This window comes from Simochromis diagramma, unplaced genomic scaffold (assembly GCF_900408965.1).
Source record: "Simochromis diagramma unplaced genomic scaffold, fSimDia1.1 OVJJ01000685.1, whole genome shotgun sequence".
Classification (NCBI taxonomy): domain Eukaryota; kingdom Metazoa; phylum Chordata; class Actinopteri; order Cichliformes; family Cichlidae; genus Simochromis; species Simochromis diagramma.
Genome location: NW_024387477.1, coordinates 7,371,425 through 7,389,019, shown reverse-complemented (window position 1 = coordinate 7,389,019; position 17,595 = coordinate 7,371,425). Strand labels below are relative to the sequence as shown.

General features: G+C 40.7%; 1 protein-coding gene across 4 annotated transcripts in view; it reads left to right on the top strand.

Moving 5' to 3' along the window:
* Window positions 1–17,302, top strand: part of LOC120723733 (glutamate receptor 3-like) — a 92,201-nt gene extending 74,899 nt beyond the window's left edge. Inside the window, exons 13-16 of one of the 4 annotated variants that reach the window (XR_005693817.1) lie at window positions 7,884–8,131; window positions 8,910–9,024; window positions 11,857–11,971; window positions 13,389–13,501. Coding sequence is in view for 3 of the 4 variants with exons in the window: in XM_040015401.1 (XP_039871335.1) it covers window positions 7,884–8,131; window positions 8,910–9,024; window positions 13,389–13,634 (609 nt within the window). In the remaining variant the exon portion in view is untranslated. Of the gene's footprint in view, window positions 1–7,883; window positions 8,132–8,909; window positions 9,025–11,856; window positions 11,973–13,388; window positions 13,637–17,067 lie in introns of those variants that run through there. The other 3 variants (XM_040015401.1, XM_040015400.1, XM_040015403.1) reach the window with 3 other exon arrangements.
* Window positions 17,303–17,595: the final 293 nt, after the last annotated feature.

Here is a 17,595-nt window from a genome sequence, read left to right as displayed (position 1 = left end):
CATATGTCATCATCTCTGACACTGCTGGCCTTGAATTTTTCATGATTTCACCTGGTTTATTTTCCAGAGCTCCCCGACAAAGAAGAACAGTGCTGCAAAACACATTTATTACCTTTTTAGTACAAAGAAATACATAAAAAAAGAATATTGCTTGTGGTAATAAGCTACCACGCTCTCTAACTCCTGTGTGGATTTTAATGTATTAATGTTAGTTGAATTATCCCATTATCTACTGGAGTTCCGACATTCCTCCAAGGCTGTTTTCCTCTCTGCCTGATAAATTGACACAGCTGACAGTGTGGCAATATTGCCATCGCTGTGTACACCTATGACTGAAATTTTAGAAAAGCTGCAGAGGAATTTTCAAAGAGTCAGAGTCTGCTGATTCTGCTGCCCACAACAAGCTAGGACAGCTGGCCTGGGAGTCCGCTGACGTGCCCAGCGGAAGCCTGACTGGCTCCAGGCGCTTGGCACCGCCTCTGCCCGTTCTTGGCTCGTCTTCCCAAGACTACCCTGCTTGTTTGGGCACCCTTCTCTCCTCGGTCCTCTGTCTTCAGCCCGTCTGCTGCATTACCTTGAGACAGTGGCGGGATAGCTTCAAGCTTTGTAATGCTCTTCCTCAACACAGCAGCTGTCATGCTCTACTGCACTGCTGTGGTTTGTTTCATCATTTGAATTCCTGTCATGGATCTTTTCATGCAGCCAGTTGAATATTTGGGTTTTGGATGATTAGAAAATGATGAGTTGTACCAGCGAGGCCATGTTTATCCTCTTGATGAGGTTTTATTCCATCAGAAAGGCTTGGCTCGGTTACATTTCCAAATGTACATGGAGGCAGAAGCTGGATCATAATAACGGCCGGGATGATAAAATGAGCTGATGTGGCTGTTTAATTATGTGTAAAGACTGGGGTGAGACCATCAAAGACAACCACACTGCTGTCCCTTCATGCACCTCATTTAACAGTGTAATAATGAAAGAATGATAATTGCACAGAGAAATGAGAGTGCAGCATTGTTTTCTATTGTCCTCATAAGACTGCACATTACCCGCAAGCCTCAAGAGCGAACATCATGCATCTTACTGATCTGCAGGTGTGTTGGAGATGAGAGCAGCAGCTTGAGTGCAGTCACCAATGCATTTTACTAAGCATGAAAATCAATTTCACGTCTCAGCTACTGTGGTACAGACACGGTGGCTTCAGCAGGGTCCAACGCAATGTTTAATAAGCAGCTTTTCTTTTTTTATGCAGAGTAGACCTGCATTAGGGCACGGTAGCACGAAGAAGAGCAGTCAAGGAGATTTATGCAAGAAATTCTTAGGTTGCCCTGCAGTCATATGCAGCGCATTGTAACACAACTCCCCGAGCTCTTGTCACTTTGTGTTTCAGTACAGTGCCGGGTAAAGGGGTGGCTCCTATAAAGATTAGAGGCTGTTTGCATAAAAGGGAAAGCTGACAAAAGTGTCTAGCGCAAGATAGGCATAACCTCTGAGGAAAAACACCATACTCTGAGGTCCCAGGCGAACTTTAGATCAGCGGCAACAGCGGGCGCGAGAGCGGTTATTGGAGTCCAGCAACGAGCATCAAAGACGAGCAATTGGTATTCAGGGTGTAGCATGTGGCACTTCAATGACAAAGTACACCCCCAGAGCCTCAACTTTCATCTCTGCATACTTGAGATACAGGTAGTCCTGGCACACAGGATATTGGAGGAAAGTGGTGATGTCTACAAACAAAATGGAAGTGAAGTAAAGTCGAATGAAATGTAGTGGCGGTGTGTTTGGAGATGGCCTTTAAGATACACAAGCAGTGGAGCGTATGTAGGGGAGGCTATAATGAAAGCAGCCGGCCACGCCGAAGGAAGAATAAAAAACAGGTTGCGGTTCGAAGGGCAGTGGACAGCATCCTGGAAACGCTGCGTAATTCCAAATCAATACAGATTAAGCGGTTATTTAGAACAGAGAGGTCAGTTTCTTTGACTTTGAACTTCAAACACGTGTTTCTCCTTGAACAATTTAATGACATTATTAGCAATATTGCAATAACAGAATCTTCAACTGATTTCAAGGAGAAGTAATCTTCAAGAAATGCAAACCTTCTTCACCTTTGTTTTCTCTTCCTCTGCATCACAGAAGACTTTAAAGACTGTTTTCAGGCCAATGAGCATTCTCTAGATTGCAAAGAGTTACTTACAGGGTAACCTGATTAGTCTCAGAGGAAAATCTTTTGTATCTAAAGTAGTTTAAGGTGAATAGTGGGTAATGGCAGAAAAAAAATCTTCCTTTAAAGTTTTAACAGAACTTTTCTGCAACTTCTTTTGTACTCGAAAATCCAAGACTTGTGTAAATCCAAATAAGACCACGTTTCACTAACTTCTGCAACTCGACTCAACTGCAATTTCAGTGAAACGTGTTTCTTTTTAAGCAGCCATTGTTTGAAAAAAAAAAACAACCATATTCTTGGGGATTTTGTATTCTACAATCAATGACCACTCTCTTCACTCACCTCCTTTCACTCTCTGTGTGTTTATACACCACTCTGCATTTAATCATTAGTTATTATTAATCTCTGGCTCTCTTCCACAGCGTGTCTTTCGTCCTGTCTTCCTCCCCTTCACCACCAACCAGTCACAGCAGAAGGCCAGTCATCCGTGAGCTGATTGTGCCGGATGTTTCTTCCTGTTAAAAGGGAGTTTTTCCTTCCCACTGACGCCAAAAGCTTGTTGATAGGGGGTTGTCTGATTGTTGGGGTTTTCATGAATCTATTATTGTAGGGTCTTTACCTTACAATATAAAGCAACCTGATGAATGTAAAAACAAAGAATTAATTTTTTTACCTGATTTTTGTTTCTCAGAGAAATGAGATCCACATATAAGGACATTTGTTTTAAATGTCGATAGAACAGCGGCAGTATAATGTCCTCGTATCTGGATATCAGGCCCTTGTAGAGCAAAATGTACTATTTTGGTCTGGACATCCCAAAATGTGATGTCCACATACGTGGACGCCAGGTCCTAGGAGGTTAAAAACACAAAACAAAAAAACTACAATAAAACTCACTTTTATCCCAATTTATATTTGAAATCTGGTTCTTATGTCAGTTTCCATTAAGGCAACGACAGCGATACTTCCATTCAAGCATTAATGATGCCGACCAACATTTACTGGCTGGATACCCTTTTAATTAAATATCTTCTCTTATATTGCGACACAATATCTTTGCATATGAGTCATTTACTAGCAACTATAGTGTTTTAATGTTAACATCCTACTGGGAAAATGCAATCCATAAACTGTGAACCCACTGCAGTTATTGGAGACTCACAAACAGAGCCAAATGAACCAACGTTTTTCCCCTGACTGTGTTTTACTCGAGGAAAGTCCTGCTCTTTTTATTCCTCCTCTTAGGTCGGGAGGCTTAAATAACAGACCGGAGCCTGTCTTTATGCAGGAAACTCGCAGTTTCAGACAGACTTGCAGGAAAACCACCTACACAGATGATGTAACAATGTCGCCTAGGTAGGCAGATAGGTAAGTAGGAAGGAGAGTAGGCTGAGACTCACTATTTAGGTACTTTGTTATAAAGATAGCAACACTGTGCTTGATCTTAGTAATTTAAAAGACATCTAGAGAAGGAGGGTTGTGACATTTGCATGATAGCGAACACAGAGCCATGCAACACAGGCATCACAGCCATTCCCTGTCAAATCGTGGGAATCTCATTTAGGACACAGCAGTATATTCTAACAGGGCCATTATATAGTGTAAAGGAGTGGCAAGTGTATAAATCTGTATTTATGGCCGTATTTAACTGCTCAACAAATTGTCTGTTCATTGATTATGGACTTTTACAGTCATTATTCCCTAATTGAATTTTAAATGACCACCATAGATGGGATTGTGAATGATTACATTGTAAGGGAGTAGGCTCTTAGTGGCGTGTTCTTGTGGGTGTACTGTACGTGCCATTGTGCACCAGCATTCAATAATCAAACGTCCCTCCTTCCCTGCTGGGCTCTCTCACTGAGTCTTATTTTCTCTCTCTCTATCTTGTCTAAGCGTCTCAGTGGTGACTTTAGCAGAAGCAGTGAAACCAGCCTATTTAGGTTTCGGCCGCACTTGGTCCCTACTCCCCGTCCTGCTATTGATGAATTGACTTCATAAAGCACTGAGGCAGCACACTCTGTCGTCAGTAATCAATGCCCAGATCCATTCTTTTCTCTTCATTCTAGGAGGCGTCTGGTGCTTTCCCACCACTGAACAGATGAGCCCCGTGTCTTTGGGGAAATGTCCTCCAAAAACTAGCGTCCTTTTCACGCTGTCTGACACATGCAAACTGAAGACATTGAATGTGGCTGTTGTCAAATATAGCACATCTAACTCTCCTTAGCCTCATCTGTTGTATTTGAATTAAAGCAGATCAGCTATCGTTACAGCTTGAATTCCTTTTCATCTGAGCTCTGAACATTTATCATGCAGGCTTTTTAATTTGTGTTATGCTGCTGTCTCATTTCATTCTCACCCTTCGCCCGGTTAGACTGTGACAGATGCCAGCAAACAAATTGTATATGATTACATAAAGCAAGTAAAAGCACTTTTGTTGGTCAAGGTTAATGCTTTTGTTTATTAACAGAAATGCATCAGAGATGGATTTGCTCTAGTTACAGGGGGCTTTTTACCAATTCATGTGCCTGTGCTCTGGTCAGTATGTTTGGGCGCATAAAGCCACAGGTGTCAGCACGTTAACTTAACTGTATGACAATTGTGCCCATTGTTTTTTTTTTAATTAAGCATGCTAAATATATAAAATATCAAAGGTAAAACACTTTTTGTACAGCAAACTGTCATGTTCCTGTGAGGATCATGAGAGGATTGTTTTCACAGACAGGCACCAGGTTATATCAGGGTATATCATTGTCCCTGGCAGGTCCCTGAGGTCCTGTAACTAGGGCCTGCTGTTGGTGCCCTAGACTAAGCTGAAAAAAAGGAGACAGAGTTTTCTGTTCAGTGGCCACCAGACTGTGGAACTGTCTTCTTTATGATTTTAAATCAGTGGTCTCTTTTAAAAGCCAGTTAAAAACACATCTTTTAAAATCTGATTTCTATTAATTTCTCTTGATTTGTTTTTTTTATCAGTTGTTGGCAGTTTTGAAGCTGTCCTGGGTCTCTGACCCAGCGTTTTCAGTTTATGTTTTGAGTTTCTAATAGTGCTGTCTGCGTTAATCTCATTAAAATAACGCTAACGCCATAACCGCATTAACGCGGCAAATCTCCCTTAGCAAGTTAGCGCGGATCGCCCTGTGCGTGGGGCTGCACGGCTGCGTTAAGGCGGTTAGCTCGTTAGTGCGGTTAGCTCGCTAACGCGTTTGCGCAGCCCCACGCACAAGGCAATCCACGCTAACTCACTAAGGAAGATTTGCCACGTTAAGGCGGTTATGGCGTTAGCGTCATTTTAATGAGATTAACGCTGACGGCACTAGTTCTTAAGTTATCCCTTTAAATATGTTGAGTAATGGGATTATCATTTGGTTACCTTAAGTTTAGTTTAGTTAGGTTTCACTTTGGTCTTCTCTGTTAGTCTGTCATGTTTCTTGTCCTCTTGTCCATGTTGTCAAGTTCGTGTTGTCATGTTGTCGTGGTTCCATCTTCCATCTTCCAGGTATATTTGTATCCACGTGTCCAGGTCAAGTTTCATGTTTAAGATTTTTCCCCAATTAGGTTGTTTATTGTTTATTCTCATCTTTGTTTGCCTTAGTATTTTTCCATCAGCCATATTAAACGGCTCGCCTTTTGTCCTCCTCACATTCATACAGTCTGCTTCGGCATACTGTGACAGAAGCACTCTATGATTTTATATTTTGAAAGGTGCTTTATAAATAAAGTTTGACTTACTTACTTACAAGCTTTAATAATAGCAATGCTAATGATGCTAATAGTGCAGGGGAATAACAAAGTCTAAAAACCAGGAAACACTTGGAATATCTAGCTCGGGGCAGAGAAAGGATACACAGCTAGAGGGGATATCTCAAAAAATGGGCAAGGGAGTACTGGAACAATATATACAAAAGGTAATCACTCCCTCTATACCCACACCCAGTCTTGTTATCTTAATTTACTAACATTATGAATTATTCATTCTTGTTACACTAATGATTTGTGGTATGAAGAAAAAAAAGGCCACAGCAAAGTACGCTATGTTGCCAAAAGTAAATATTCCACTGTCAGCTGTTAGTGGTATTATAACAAAGCAGAAGTGGCTGAATTGCTCCGTCACAGAGCAGATGCTGAGGCGCATAGTGCATCCAAACTTCATGTGGCCAAAAAAATTAGCTCAAGGACACTGTGTAGAGAGCTTCATGGAAACTACAGCTCGACACATCCAAGCCTTACAGTGCAAAGCACATTGCCACTGGACTCTAGAGCAGTCGAGACTTGCTCCCTGGAGTGACGAATCATGCTTCTCCATCTGGCAATCTGATGGACGAGTCTGGGTTTGGCAGTATCCAGGAGAACAGTACGACTTTTTGGACAATTTCATGTTCCCAACTTTATGGGAACAGTTTGGGGATGCCCCTTTCTGTTCCCTCATCGTGCACCAGTAGACAAAACAAGGTCCATAAAGACATGGATGAGCAAGTTTGGTGTGGAAGTACTTGACTGCCCTGCAAAGAGTTCTGCCCTCAACCTGAAAGAACACCTTTTGGGGTGAATTAGTGCAGAGACTTTGAGCCAGGCCTTCTCGTCCAACATCAGTGTCTGACCCAACTAATGCATTTCTGGACGAATAATAAAAAATTCTGATAAACACACTCTAAAACCTTTCAAGAAACTGTTACAGCTGCAAATATTTGGCCGACATCATTTTAAACCCTGTAGATTAAAAATAAGATGCTTCTCCAGTCCATGTGTGTTTGAAAGCAGATGAGCAAACACTTTTGGCAATATAGTGTATCTCTGGCAGATTTTGGCATATCAAATGCTACGGTCATTTTCTACGTGCAAATTTATGATTTTTTATTTTTTACTTTTTGCTCTTCCTTTTTCTGGCCTTTGCTTAAAAGAAAGTGTGTTGGCTTTTTTTGTTTGTTTGTTTGTTTTTTAATGTGGGATCCAATCTTCAGCACTTGGAAAGTATGGCTCATCACTGCTTGGACAAGGATCACACCGGGATGTGTGAAATGCCTATGCCAAAATAAATCCAGCGGCATTGAATAATTTAATTGATGCTTATTATAGATAGTGCCCGACTCCTCCAGATTTTACAGGCTCACTAAGCCTGTCTGCGGGCGCCGGGAAAATGCTCATCCTTGTCACTTTGTGATGGGTTGCCTTGTTGTTCGCTTCTCTCGCTTCGTCTACAGTGCAGAGTCACAGTTGAGATATTTCATTAGCAGTGTTGTTGAAATAAATGAATGTAATAAGTTCTACAAGTTAAATTAGGACCATAAACTCAGGCTCAGCCCACTGAGGCTGAACTTTCAGGAAACAAATCCGAGGCCTGTGCAAATTTTTCAGATAGAATGATCATTACCTGCAATTTACACCCTTTCAATTGTTAAAGATCTTTTTTTGCATAACTGATTTTTCCATTCAGTGAATTTCAAGTGACGTACTTAAAGGGTACATTTTCAGAATGCTGATAAAAGGAATGGATTTTGTAAATTCTTGTACTTCATGATCTCATAAAGGTCTGTCAGCTCTATTCCCTGGAAGTATTTAAAGATATCACACATTTTCATTCCAAGATGTCTATAAATACTTCACGATGCCATTTTTTTAAATCGTACGATCACGAAGCACAAAAATATGACGAAATCCATTGCACATGTGTGATTTTTCAGATTTCTAAGCTACTCCTTTTCTCCCTCTCTTCTCTGCGCAGCGATCCAAAATAGCAGTTTACGAGAAGATGTGGTCGTACATGAAATCCGCTGAGCCCTCTGTGTTTGTTAAGACCACACCCGATGGCGTAGCCCGGGTACGAAAGTCGAAGGGCAAGTTCGCCTTTCTCCTCGAGTCCACCATGAACGAGTACATCGAGCAGCGGAAGCCGTGCGACACCATGAAAGTCGGCGGGAACCTCGACTCGAAAGGCTACGGTGTGGCGACGCCCAAAGGCTCAGCATTAAGGTGGGTGGAATAATATAACAATATCCCCTATGTTGTTATAGTATTCCACCTACCCTGATGTTCCCCTGTTGTCATTCTCTTCTCTTCCTCTCCTTACTTTTTTTTTCTTGTTAATGGACACAGAGGTAACGGTTGTATGCCTTTCATTGCACTTGGATACAAAAGTTAATTAACGATATTTAATGTTGTATTTCTAAAGAGTTGCCGTTTTATAGCAGAGCAGTCAAATCCAGATAATGAGGCTAAAGCTAACAATAATTTCATATTTATGTCTCTCTCACTGCTTTTCTCTCTCCTTCGATCTCTCCTTCTGTCCCGTGTGCTGTCCTACCTGACTGTTGTGTTGTCACTTTTAATTTAACAGTTCAATGGTTTTTCAATTTAGCCCTTAAAAGCTGCGCTGTCACTTGTGACGAATGTTAATTGCATGATGTTTGTTGTTGTTACTTTTCTTCTCAATGACAAGTGTCCCCATCCCGCACACTTCAGTTCTAAACTACGTAACCCTTTATGCCACCTTTTTCCAAGATTTAACACTGTCTCTACCTCATACGAGCCTTTCTTATCTCTCTATATTCCTGAAATTCTTAAACAATTTGTCCTTCCCTAGACCATTCTGATTTTAACCGATAGTTTTCTGTGCATAAGCCCCCTGCTTTGACAGTGGTAGCCTCTCTACCATTAACTACTCTCATGATGCTTAGTACGATTATTACCTTGCATTAGATTTCTCACGGACCTGTGCATTTTCTTACAAGTTATGTTTTATCGTTTCAAGAAATGCTGTTAACCTGGCAGTTTTAAAACTGAATGAGCAAGGCCTCTTGGACAAATTGAAAAACAAATGGTGGTACGACAAGGGAGAGTGCGGCAGCGGGGGAGGTGACTCCAAGGTCAGCCTCGATGTCACCACAATCGGGTACCATAGTGCAGAGTAATCGGCAAGGCTGTTGGAACAAACCGACCAGAACCAAACCAACTGTCTGCCCCCAACCAACCTGCTGCTGCCCCAAAGGCAGATTACCAAATTTACCGACAGTCTGACCAGACGGCTTAACGGCTCAGATCAAACTGAGGAGCTCTTGCTTAACCAACAGAAAAATATTTATGGATGCCAAAGGTAAACTTCTACAAGACGAAGAAGAGTACAGAAGAGAGTTAGGACACATGTTTCTGTTTGACAAAGTAGTGTTTACAGGAAAGGACAAATGTGAATGTGTCTGCCCTGCCGCTGTGAAAGGTTGAGCCTTGTTTATTCACCCTTACTCACGTGTGGGACAGATCACCCAGCCTCAAATATTAGGGCTTTATTTAGGCAGCTTTGATGAGTATAGCCAGTTGGTCTAATTCAAGAACAGACTTTGCCAGCGACACTGAACTGAAAAGGCTTTCATTTTAGGTGAGATGAGGTGAGGTGAGGTGAGATTTGCTAATCCTTTAAAATATGGCTTCGCAGTACTTCACCACTGCTGCTTCACTTCTATGACAGTGGACGACAACTTAAAAGCCAGTTCACCTTAATAGCAAACAAATAAAAAACAGATCAACCGCTAAACGGCCGCTCAACAGAGGCCGACAAGAAAGCAAGGGGAACAGCGGCGTCTTGAGGGGACTAAGCATTGCAGGCAAACGTGAGAAGTCTAATTAAAGAAAAAGACTTTTTAATGGGAGCTCTGGTAAACCACCTGTGGTTTGGTTCCACTGCATGCAGTTTTAATTGAACACATTAATAACCCAGCTGTGACCCTTTTGACCATCAGATCTCTCCATCTTTAACATGTGGTTAAATGATGAATGACTGTCCCGTGACAGCTTAGCGTAATGCCACTTAGACCTAAGTACCATTAAGCATTGTGCTTCTCTCTTCAGATTACATATACCATAAGGCACGAGTATGATATCTTTTAAAATGCATTTTTATGACAAACGATGCTGTCGACACACATAGGATGATATACGTGGGCGACATGGCGACATTACAGTCAAGCTGCAAGATCCCATGAAATGCAGATTGTGTCTTTACGCTCTGTCATTTCTGTCATGATTGGCTTGGACTCCAATGAGCAGGTAAGGAGCTGCGATGCATTTCTGTACTCACCGCAAGAGGCTTCATGAGGCACACGTGAAATAAAGCTAAACAAGGGCTTTCATTACTGAAAAGCATTGTTCAAAAGTCACATTCTTTTTCAGTGTTTTGCTAACATCGTTGTGTTCTGTAGTCAATGAGCTCAGGACGCCTCCCTGTGCTGTTCAGAGCTTTTGAAAGCATCTGTCTCTTGCGCTGCCATCGATCTATTATCATGCACAGGTATGTACCGTCTGTCTGTTTCCTGGCTTGTTTTGACTCTCCGGGACTCAGTGGAAAGGTCTGATTAGGTGGAAATAAAGCGGCCTGAAGCGCTGTGTTCCAAACAGTGAATCGCCTGGCCCCTGTCCTGCTCACAACTACATGCTCCAGCCGACATCTGGAGATGCACATAAGCGTGCACGCGTGCTGCATGCGCACGCACTTAACACTGCTCTTTCTTGCCCTTAGGCGAAACACGGCGCTGCCTAGATTGAGTTTCAGACACAGAGCATGTTACAGGGTAATTGCATTGTTAATCAATGTCTCTCCAAGCCAAGACAATGGTATGGTCTTCGCAGTCTGTTTCTCCAGATTGGTGATGAGGGATATATAGTGGTGTAATCTTCTCTCAGTGCATTATGCATTGCAAGAGATCCCCTCGGGGGACATTGTTCCCAGGGAGTAGTCACTAATTTATCGATCCACTACATTTTCTTTGCTTCCAGTTTGCTTTTCCTTCTCACAGAGAGATTTACCTAAACCAATATAGTCATAATACAACTACAAAATGTGATCTTTATTGAGCTATGCAAAGAAATTTTTTTTACCTCCTCTGAAGTAATTTACCCCAATAGACTATTATGCAAATGTGTGTTGACATGCAATACTACAATGTCATGATATACCTTCTGGAGTTATCAAGCAGCAGGAAACAGCTGTGTCAAACGTCAGATTGTGCAGCTGCAGGCAAATACGAGATGAGTTAAATTCCACCGAATCTTTTTGAGCTTAGTCCTGCAGCTGCCTGCAGTTTAGTTGGGACACACTCATCTGACACTAATCTGGTGTAATTGGAAGATAAGGTTTTCTTAGCGATATGTCAGGATAGAACATGCGAGAATTAATTAGGCTTTCACTTTTGGGCACAGTTGCTTGAATGGGAAATTGGTTGTAATACCTCCAGAATTGACTGTTGTCACTGCAGTGACAGTTAGCATTAGCCGACGCAGGATTACACTGACATTGCATATGCAAAGGTTTCTTTCACTGCTTAGATTTTTCTGTTTGTTAAGACAACTGCTCATGTTGGAATGAACTTGTTAAATGCTGCACTGAAAGCCTCTGCGACTACTACACCCCCCACACACAAAGAACCAGCGTGCACCAAGGCGCTTTTTGATGTTTATAGACTTGCAGATTGTACTTTGCGTACCTGCTTGTCGCCCCATGAACAGCGTCTGCCGATTACTCAAAGCGATATGGGTAGGTCCTGGCTTTAGAGTAGGGGTTTAAAGGTAATAGGTAGAATGCCTGCTCTTTGTGATGTTGAATAGCCAGGTGCCCTGCTTTATCGCTTTGTAAAGTATGTAGTAGTTTAAAAGTTGAATAACATAAAATAACATAATATAATGTTATTTATGTTATTTCCCACGTGAAGAACTCCTGTAAACCTTGCAGTATTGAAACTCAGTGAACAAGGCATCTTAGACAAGCTGAAAAACAAATGGTGGTACGATAAGGGTGAATGTGGAACCAAGGACTCTGGAAGTAAGGTCAGTCGCTGCAGGTCTTTTGTACTGATTCCAAATTGCATTTTGACGTACTGTTCATATGCAAGACAAAGACTTCTCTGACATCTATAGTATGCATTCTGTTTATTTGCTACACATAGTTTTTTTCTTTTCTTCAGTTTTTCTGCCACGAGCTGTTAACACAGCTCACCGGTGGCTTTAATCTAAGGCACTGTTTCCCCAGATTCACCGTTTTTGTTTTTTTTTTTCTTTTTATGCTGTAGAAATGACTTTTTGACAACATAAAGACTCATTTTTGTGTGTGAAAACTGTAATGGTAATGCTGCGGGGACGTTTCTAAAGTGCCTTTAAGACACACTCTTTTGATTGAATCACAGCAGTTAATAGTTGTTGATAAATGCTATTTTTTGCTCATTTTCATTCTTGACATTCATGATACTTTGACCATTATGCTGCTGCTTCTATTTACCACACTGTTAATGAAAATTTGATTTATTTGTGTTGTTACTAGTTTGCATCAAGATGTGTCTATTAGATTCTTTGGCCTCCTGTGGTGTGATGAACAAGCAAAGCCTCTTATTGTGATGATTTACACAAATTCAACTTCTCGAAGCGGAGAGAGCACCGTAGGGTGTCCTCTAAAATCATCTGGCTGCTTTCGGATGAGGTTAGAGGTTTTGTTTGCACATTACAAGAAGTTGAGGAATGTAATACACCCACTATTTAACCCTCTGAGATACAGTTAAAGCTTCAGGTTACAGGTTAGAGTTGCTAGATAGCATCATGGTAACGCCATGCTCATAGGGTTAAACTGCAAATAGTAAAACTCCAATGAACAAATTTTATTGAATATGTTTGGTAAGTGAACAGCAGCAAAATGGTTTGATATATATTTTTATATAGTGTTTTTTAATTGAGCTATCATTCATCTACTATGAATTTGACTGTATTGTATGACAGTGTTGCCATTAGAGAATTGAAAGGGCAGGGATGTTCACAGCTGTCGACCTATGCGATACTGACCAGCTTCCTTATATGGTCAAGAGCAGAAGCCATTTTACATGTATGAAGCATAGCGCCAGGTTAGCTCTACATTCACCAGCAAGAGTTGGCTTCTTTCTCCTAAGTGGAGAATGGTTTGACTATATCTGAATCTCAAGTTCCTCATAAATTTGTAACATAGCAATATAATTTCAGTTGAAATTGCTTAGCAGCTCGTTACATGTTTCATTTCTGTTGCTTGTAGCTGTTAGTAACCATAAACAACCTTTGGTAGCATCAGTAATATAGAGCATGATAATCTAGAGTATGATCATTTACCACTTAAGTCAGTTTTACTGTTGAGTCGAGGCTCAGTTTGAAGGATGCAGGCTGCATTTTGTTCTTTTGCCCTAGCTCCACTGCAAAACTCTTAACGATGTTATTCACTTCCCCCCAGGACAAGACAAGTGCTCTCAGCCTAAGCAATGTGGCTGGTGTCTTCTATATTCTGGTCGGAGGGCTGGGGCTGGCCATGATGGTGGCACTGATAGAGTTCTGTTATAAATCACGACAAGAAACCAAACGGCTGAAAATGGCCAAGAATGCCCAGAATTTTAAGCCGGCTCCCCCGACCAACACCCAGAACTTTGCCACATACAGAGAAGGCTACAACGTATACGGAACCGAGAGCGTTAAGATCTAGAGGTACGTCGCCTCGCCTTACTGTTCCCATCGTGCACTCCTGCCATATCAGTCAGAATTAAGTCTTCCACTGTCTGTTTGGTATGTAGCTACTGTTTGTGAAATTGTTTGATGAAAAAGCACACTGTTGTGTAGCATATAGCTTTGTGTGTAGCATGTCAAGCAACACGCCCGATCGTATCAACCTGTATCAACCATATCAATCATATCAAGCTGTTCTTTGTTTTGTTCTGTGACACAATTAAAAAAAATGACCCTGAGAGGTTAAACACACTGCCACCTAAGAAAACACGCACAAACAGAAAAACGCTACAAAAGGACACAAAACACAAAGAAAGGTGAATAAAAGACAATGAAAGAAGAAAAAACACAACAAAAGTAATAAACTGGTTCTTATACGACACTTTTTTACTCTCCTTGAGCATAAAAACCACTTTATACAACCTGCCTCATTCACACAAGCACTTTCTTCTACTGCTAAGTGCTTTCTATTTAACATTCAGGCACATTCACACTTTGATGGATGCATCGGAAAGCAACTTCATCTTGCAAAAGAGTACTTTGGCATGCGGACTGGCTCGAATCACCAACCTTCCAATTAGTAGATGACCTGCTCTACCTCCTGAACTACAGCCACCAAAAAACTGTGTTTTGGGGGAGACAATAACGTGGCATAAACACTGCACTGAGACATGTTTAAAAGAAGTGGGTGAATCATATGTGTTGTGAGAGGGAAAAAGATGCAGGATAATGTGTGTTTTAATCGCATGATTCATATACATGTTTACCATTAGCCACTTGTAATTTCCGCAGCTGTTCCATCACATTATTGTTTCTACAAAAACACTTTAGTTCTGTTCTGTGATGTTATTTTGGAAACTCTTGGTCCTTTTTTAAATTTTCCGTTGGGTTTTGTATGCTTTTGCAGCATTTTTCTATTTCCTTGTGTTTTCTTAAGTTACAGCGCATTTGACGTCTCAGGGCCACTGTACTCACCTCAAAAATGAGGTAAAAACAGCATTAGATAAAGAACAACAACTATCAAACCATGTCATCATTTAACAAAAAGTTAGCTAAAATGAAAAAGCATTGTGTGAAAAGCTAAGTACGCCCATACTGCGTGCTCAGCAATTAAGATTAGCAACCAAATACTGTTAATCAAATGTACTGGATTAACTGATCAACAGCAAGTGTGAGTGTGTCTATAAAGGCAGCGGTTCTGGCAGAATTCGGGTGTGTGTTAACACAATGCCAAAGAGAGAAGACATCAGCAATAATCTTAGAGAAGCAATTGTTCCTGCCCATCATTCTGGGAAGTCTATTTCCAAACAATTTGAAGTCCATCATTCTACAGTGAAAAAGATTATTCACAAGTGGAAAACATTCAAGACAGCTGCCAATCCTCCCAGGACTGTGCCTCCCAGCAAACTCACCCCGAGGTCAGACCATGCAATGCTCAGAGAAACTGAAGGAAATTCAAGTTTTTGTTTAGAATTCCTTTAGTTCTACTAATTTTTTTTTTTTTTTTTAATCTTTAAATCTTTAAATCTCACTTACTTTTGTGGCTCAGTCACTCAAGAGTACAAAATCAGATTGCAGCACAGGTCGCCTGCTGGGGTCGACATATCATAAAAGATATGTAATTAAAAAAAAAAGGCTGACAGATTGGCAACATGTTGCAATCAGTTGCAGTCACTCTGCACCGATGAGCGCAAGTGGTCTGCGGAACGTTTCTTTGCAACATGGTTGCCAAATCATTTTATTCTGATGTACAACAGATTTGTGATTTTTGCTGATTTAATACATTTATTGGTGTATTATGTCAGACAGTAGCATTGAACACAGTAGCTGACTGTATATGACTGTAGCATTACTTTGTTTCTGTTAAACTTGTTGCTTAGCTTTTTACTTTTGGGCTCCATGTAAGCACTAAATTCTCCTCTGTTTTCACTACCTAATCATTTGTCCTGTACAGGAAGGTAAGATATAGTGCAAGCTTTTCGGGAAACTTTATTTACCAAAAAAAAAAAAAGCTGCATACTCCATCTAGAAGTATTACATGTAAGAGTGCATTAAATTTCCGAAACATGCTGTGTTTTGTGAAACCTCTTGGCTAAAAAAGAATTAAAATAGATGTAGGTTCAGGTTCTGGTAACACACTTACGCTTGTTTAAATTTCAGACCTCAATGAAATTGTTCCTTATTACGGGTCTTTCAAATTTCAGCTTATTTAATACAGTATTATCTTCATTTATGACTTCATGGCCCCATTTAGAGAAAAACAGACAATAAAGCTGGATATGTATGCAGCACCCACAGTTTTCAGGCAGATGCCTCTTGCTTGTCTTCAAAAAACAAACTAAAAAAAGCAGCAATGTGCAAAGTGGCCAAAATGTGCAAAAAAGGCATTTCCAAACTAGTTTCTGAAGCGACAGCAGGCATCTCTATACTCATTCTAAAGTAAAACCACATGAAACGGGCCAAAAGGTGTTAAACTACATAGTGATAAAAGAATATGGGATGTGTGATAATTCTCCGAGTGTTTATCACTACAAGCAACCTCCACCACACTGCACAGAGCCATTGCTAATATAAATAGTGTTTTGAAGCTTTAAGAACATCTACCTTATCCTTACCAGGAATATAGACCACATCATCCTGAATGATCCACAGAGTGCACTGACCTGTTTTCATGGGTTTGTTTACTACGCATAATTCTACTGGGAAAAAAAACCTCCACAGAAAATGTCAGAGACCAGTGAGAAGTTGCAGACTACCTCTGCAGCAGTTCTACAGAAATTCACTGAATAAAGATAAGCATGCACTGATAGGGACATAATTAAAAATTCATCTTGGATTTGATCAGATTGTTTGCACGTGTGCTCTCATCAGACACAAAGTGTGACTTGTCAACAGATTTTCATTGAGAACACATTTTTTCAATCAGTTCTTTATTCTGAGCGAAGGAATCCACCGGCGCTCATTTCTTTTCTTTCGTTTCGACTGTTTACACAAGAGGCTTCTGTAGTGTGTTTCTGTGTTCTTCTGACTGGTTTGAAGTGGGCAGGACTTGGTTGGAAAGAGGTGATGTCATGTGCGTCAGACAGTCAAAGTCTGATCACAGTCGAGGGAGTTGTTTGCCTTTCCTTCCCACAAACCGTGTCAGCACAGTCATGATGAAATAGGTTAGGATGGAGGCAGAAAGATGTATTTTTCCCTCATGTTGTTAATTTGGTTAAAGATATTTGATGTTGACGAGTGAATTGTAGAGCCTTTCAAACAAAGCTTTATATAATAAAAGATACTGCATTTCAGCCAATAAGGAAATCCCCACATTTTATTTTGTAATAAAAAGTCATGTGTTCAACATGAGTTGTCCAGAACAAAAGTTAACTTTTTCCATTGTTTGCTTTTGTTTTTTTGTGCTGTCACAGGTTTAGGAGACATTTCCATTTTCCCTTACAACTGTGACTATATCTAAGAAAGGCACAGGATCACGAGGATTGCCAGATCCTCCTGGGCGGACACGGCACGATAATCTGCAATGACGACACGACTGGACTGGTCATGGGACGAGCCTGCGTGGTTCCCTCCTATCAGTGCCTTATGGAACTCCAAGTCCAATCAATGCAACTCATTGATAATATTGCTTTTTGCTTGAAACGCATACAAAACAGAGGACTGGTGCAGTAATATATCTATATATATATATTTATATATATAGATATATATGACGTGACATGAATGAGAGAACAAAAGCCATCATTTGCAACCCTAAGCACATTTTGAAGTGCCAGAAAGACGACAAATCTCACATGACAAGTGTATAATTGGTTTCTTGTATTTAATGCGATCAGATTACTCTTCATTCTTCTGCTGCCAGATTTTCACTGGTTCTGTGTGTTCAGATTATTTTATTAGATCCACACAGTGCACTGTTACACACTGGTTACAATGACATA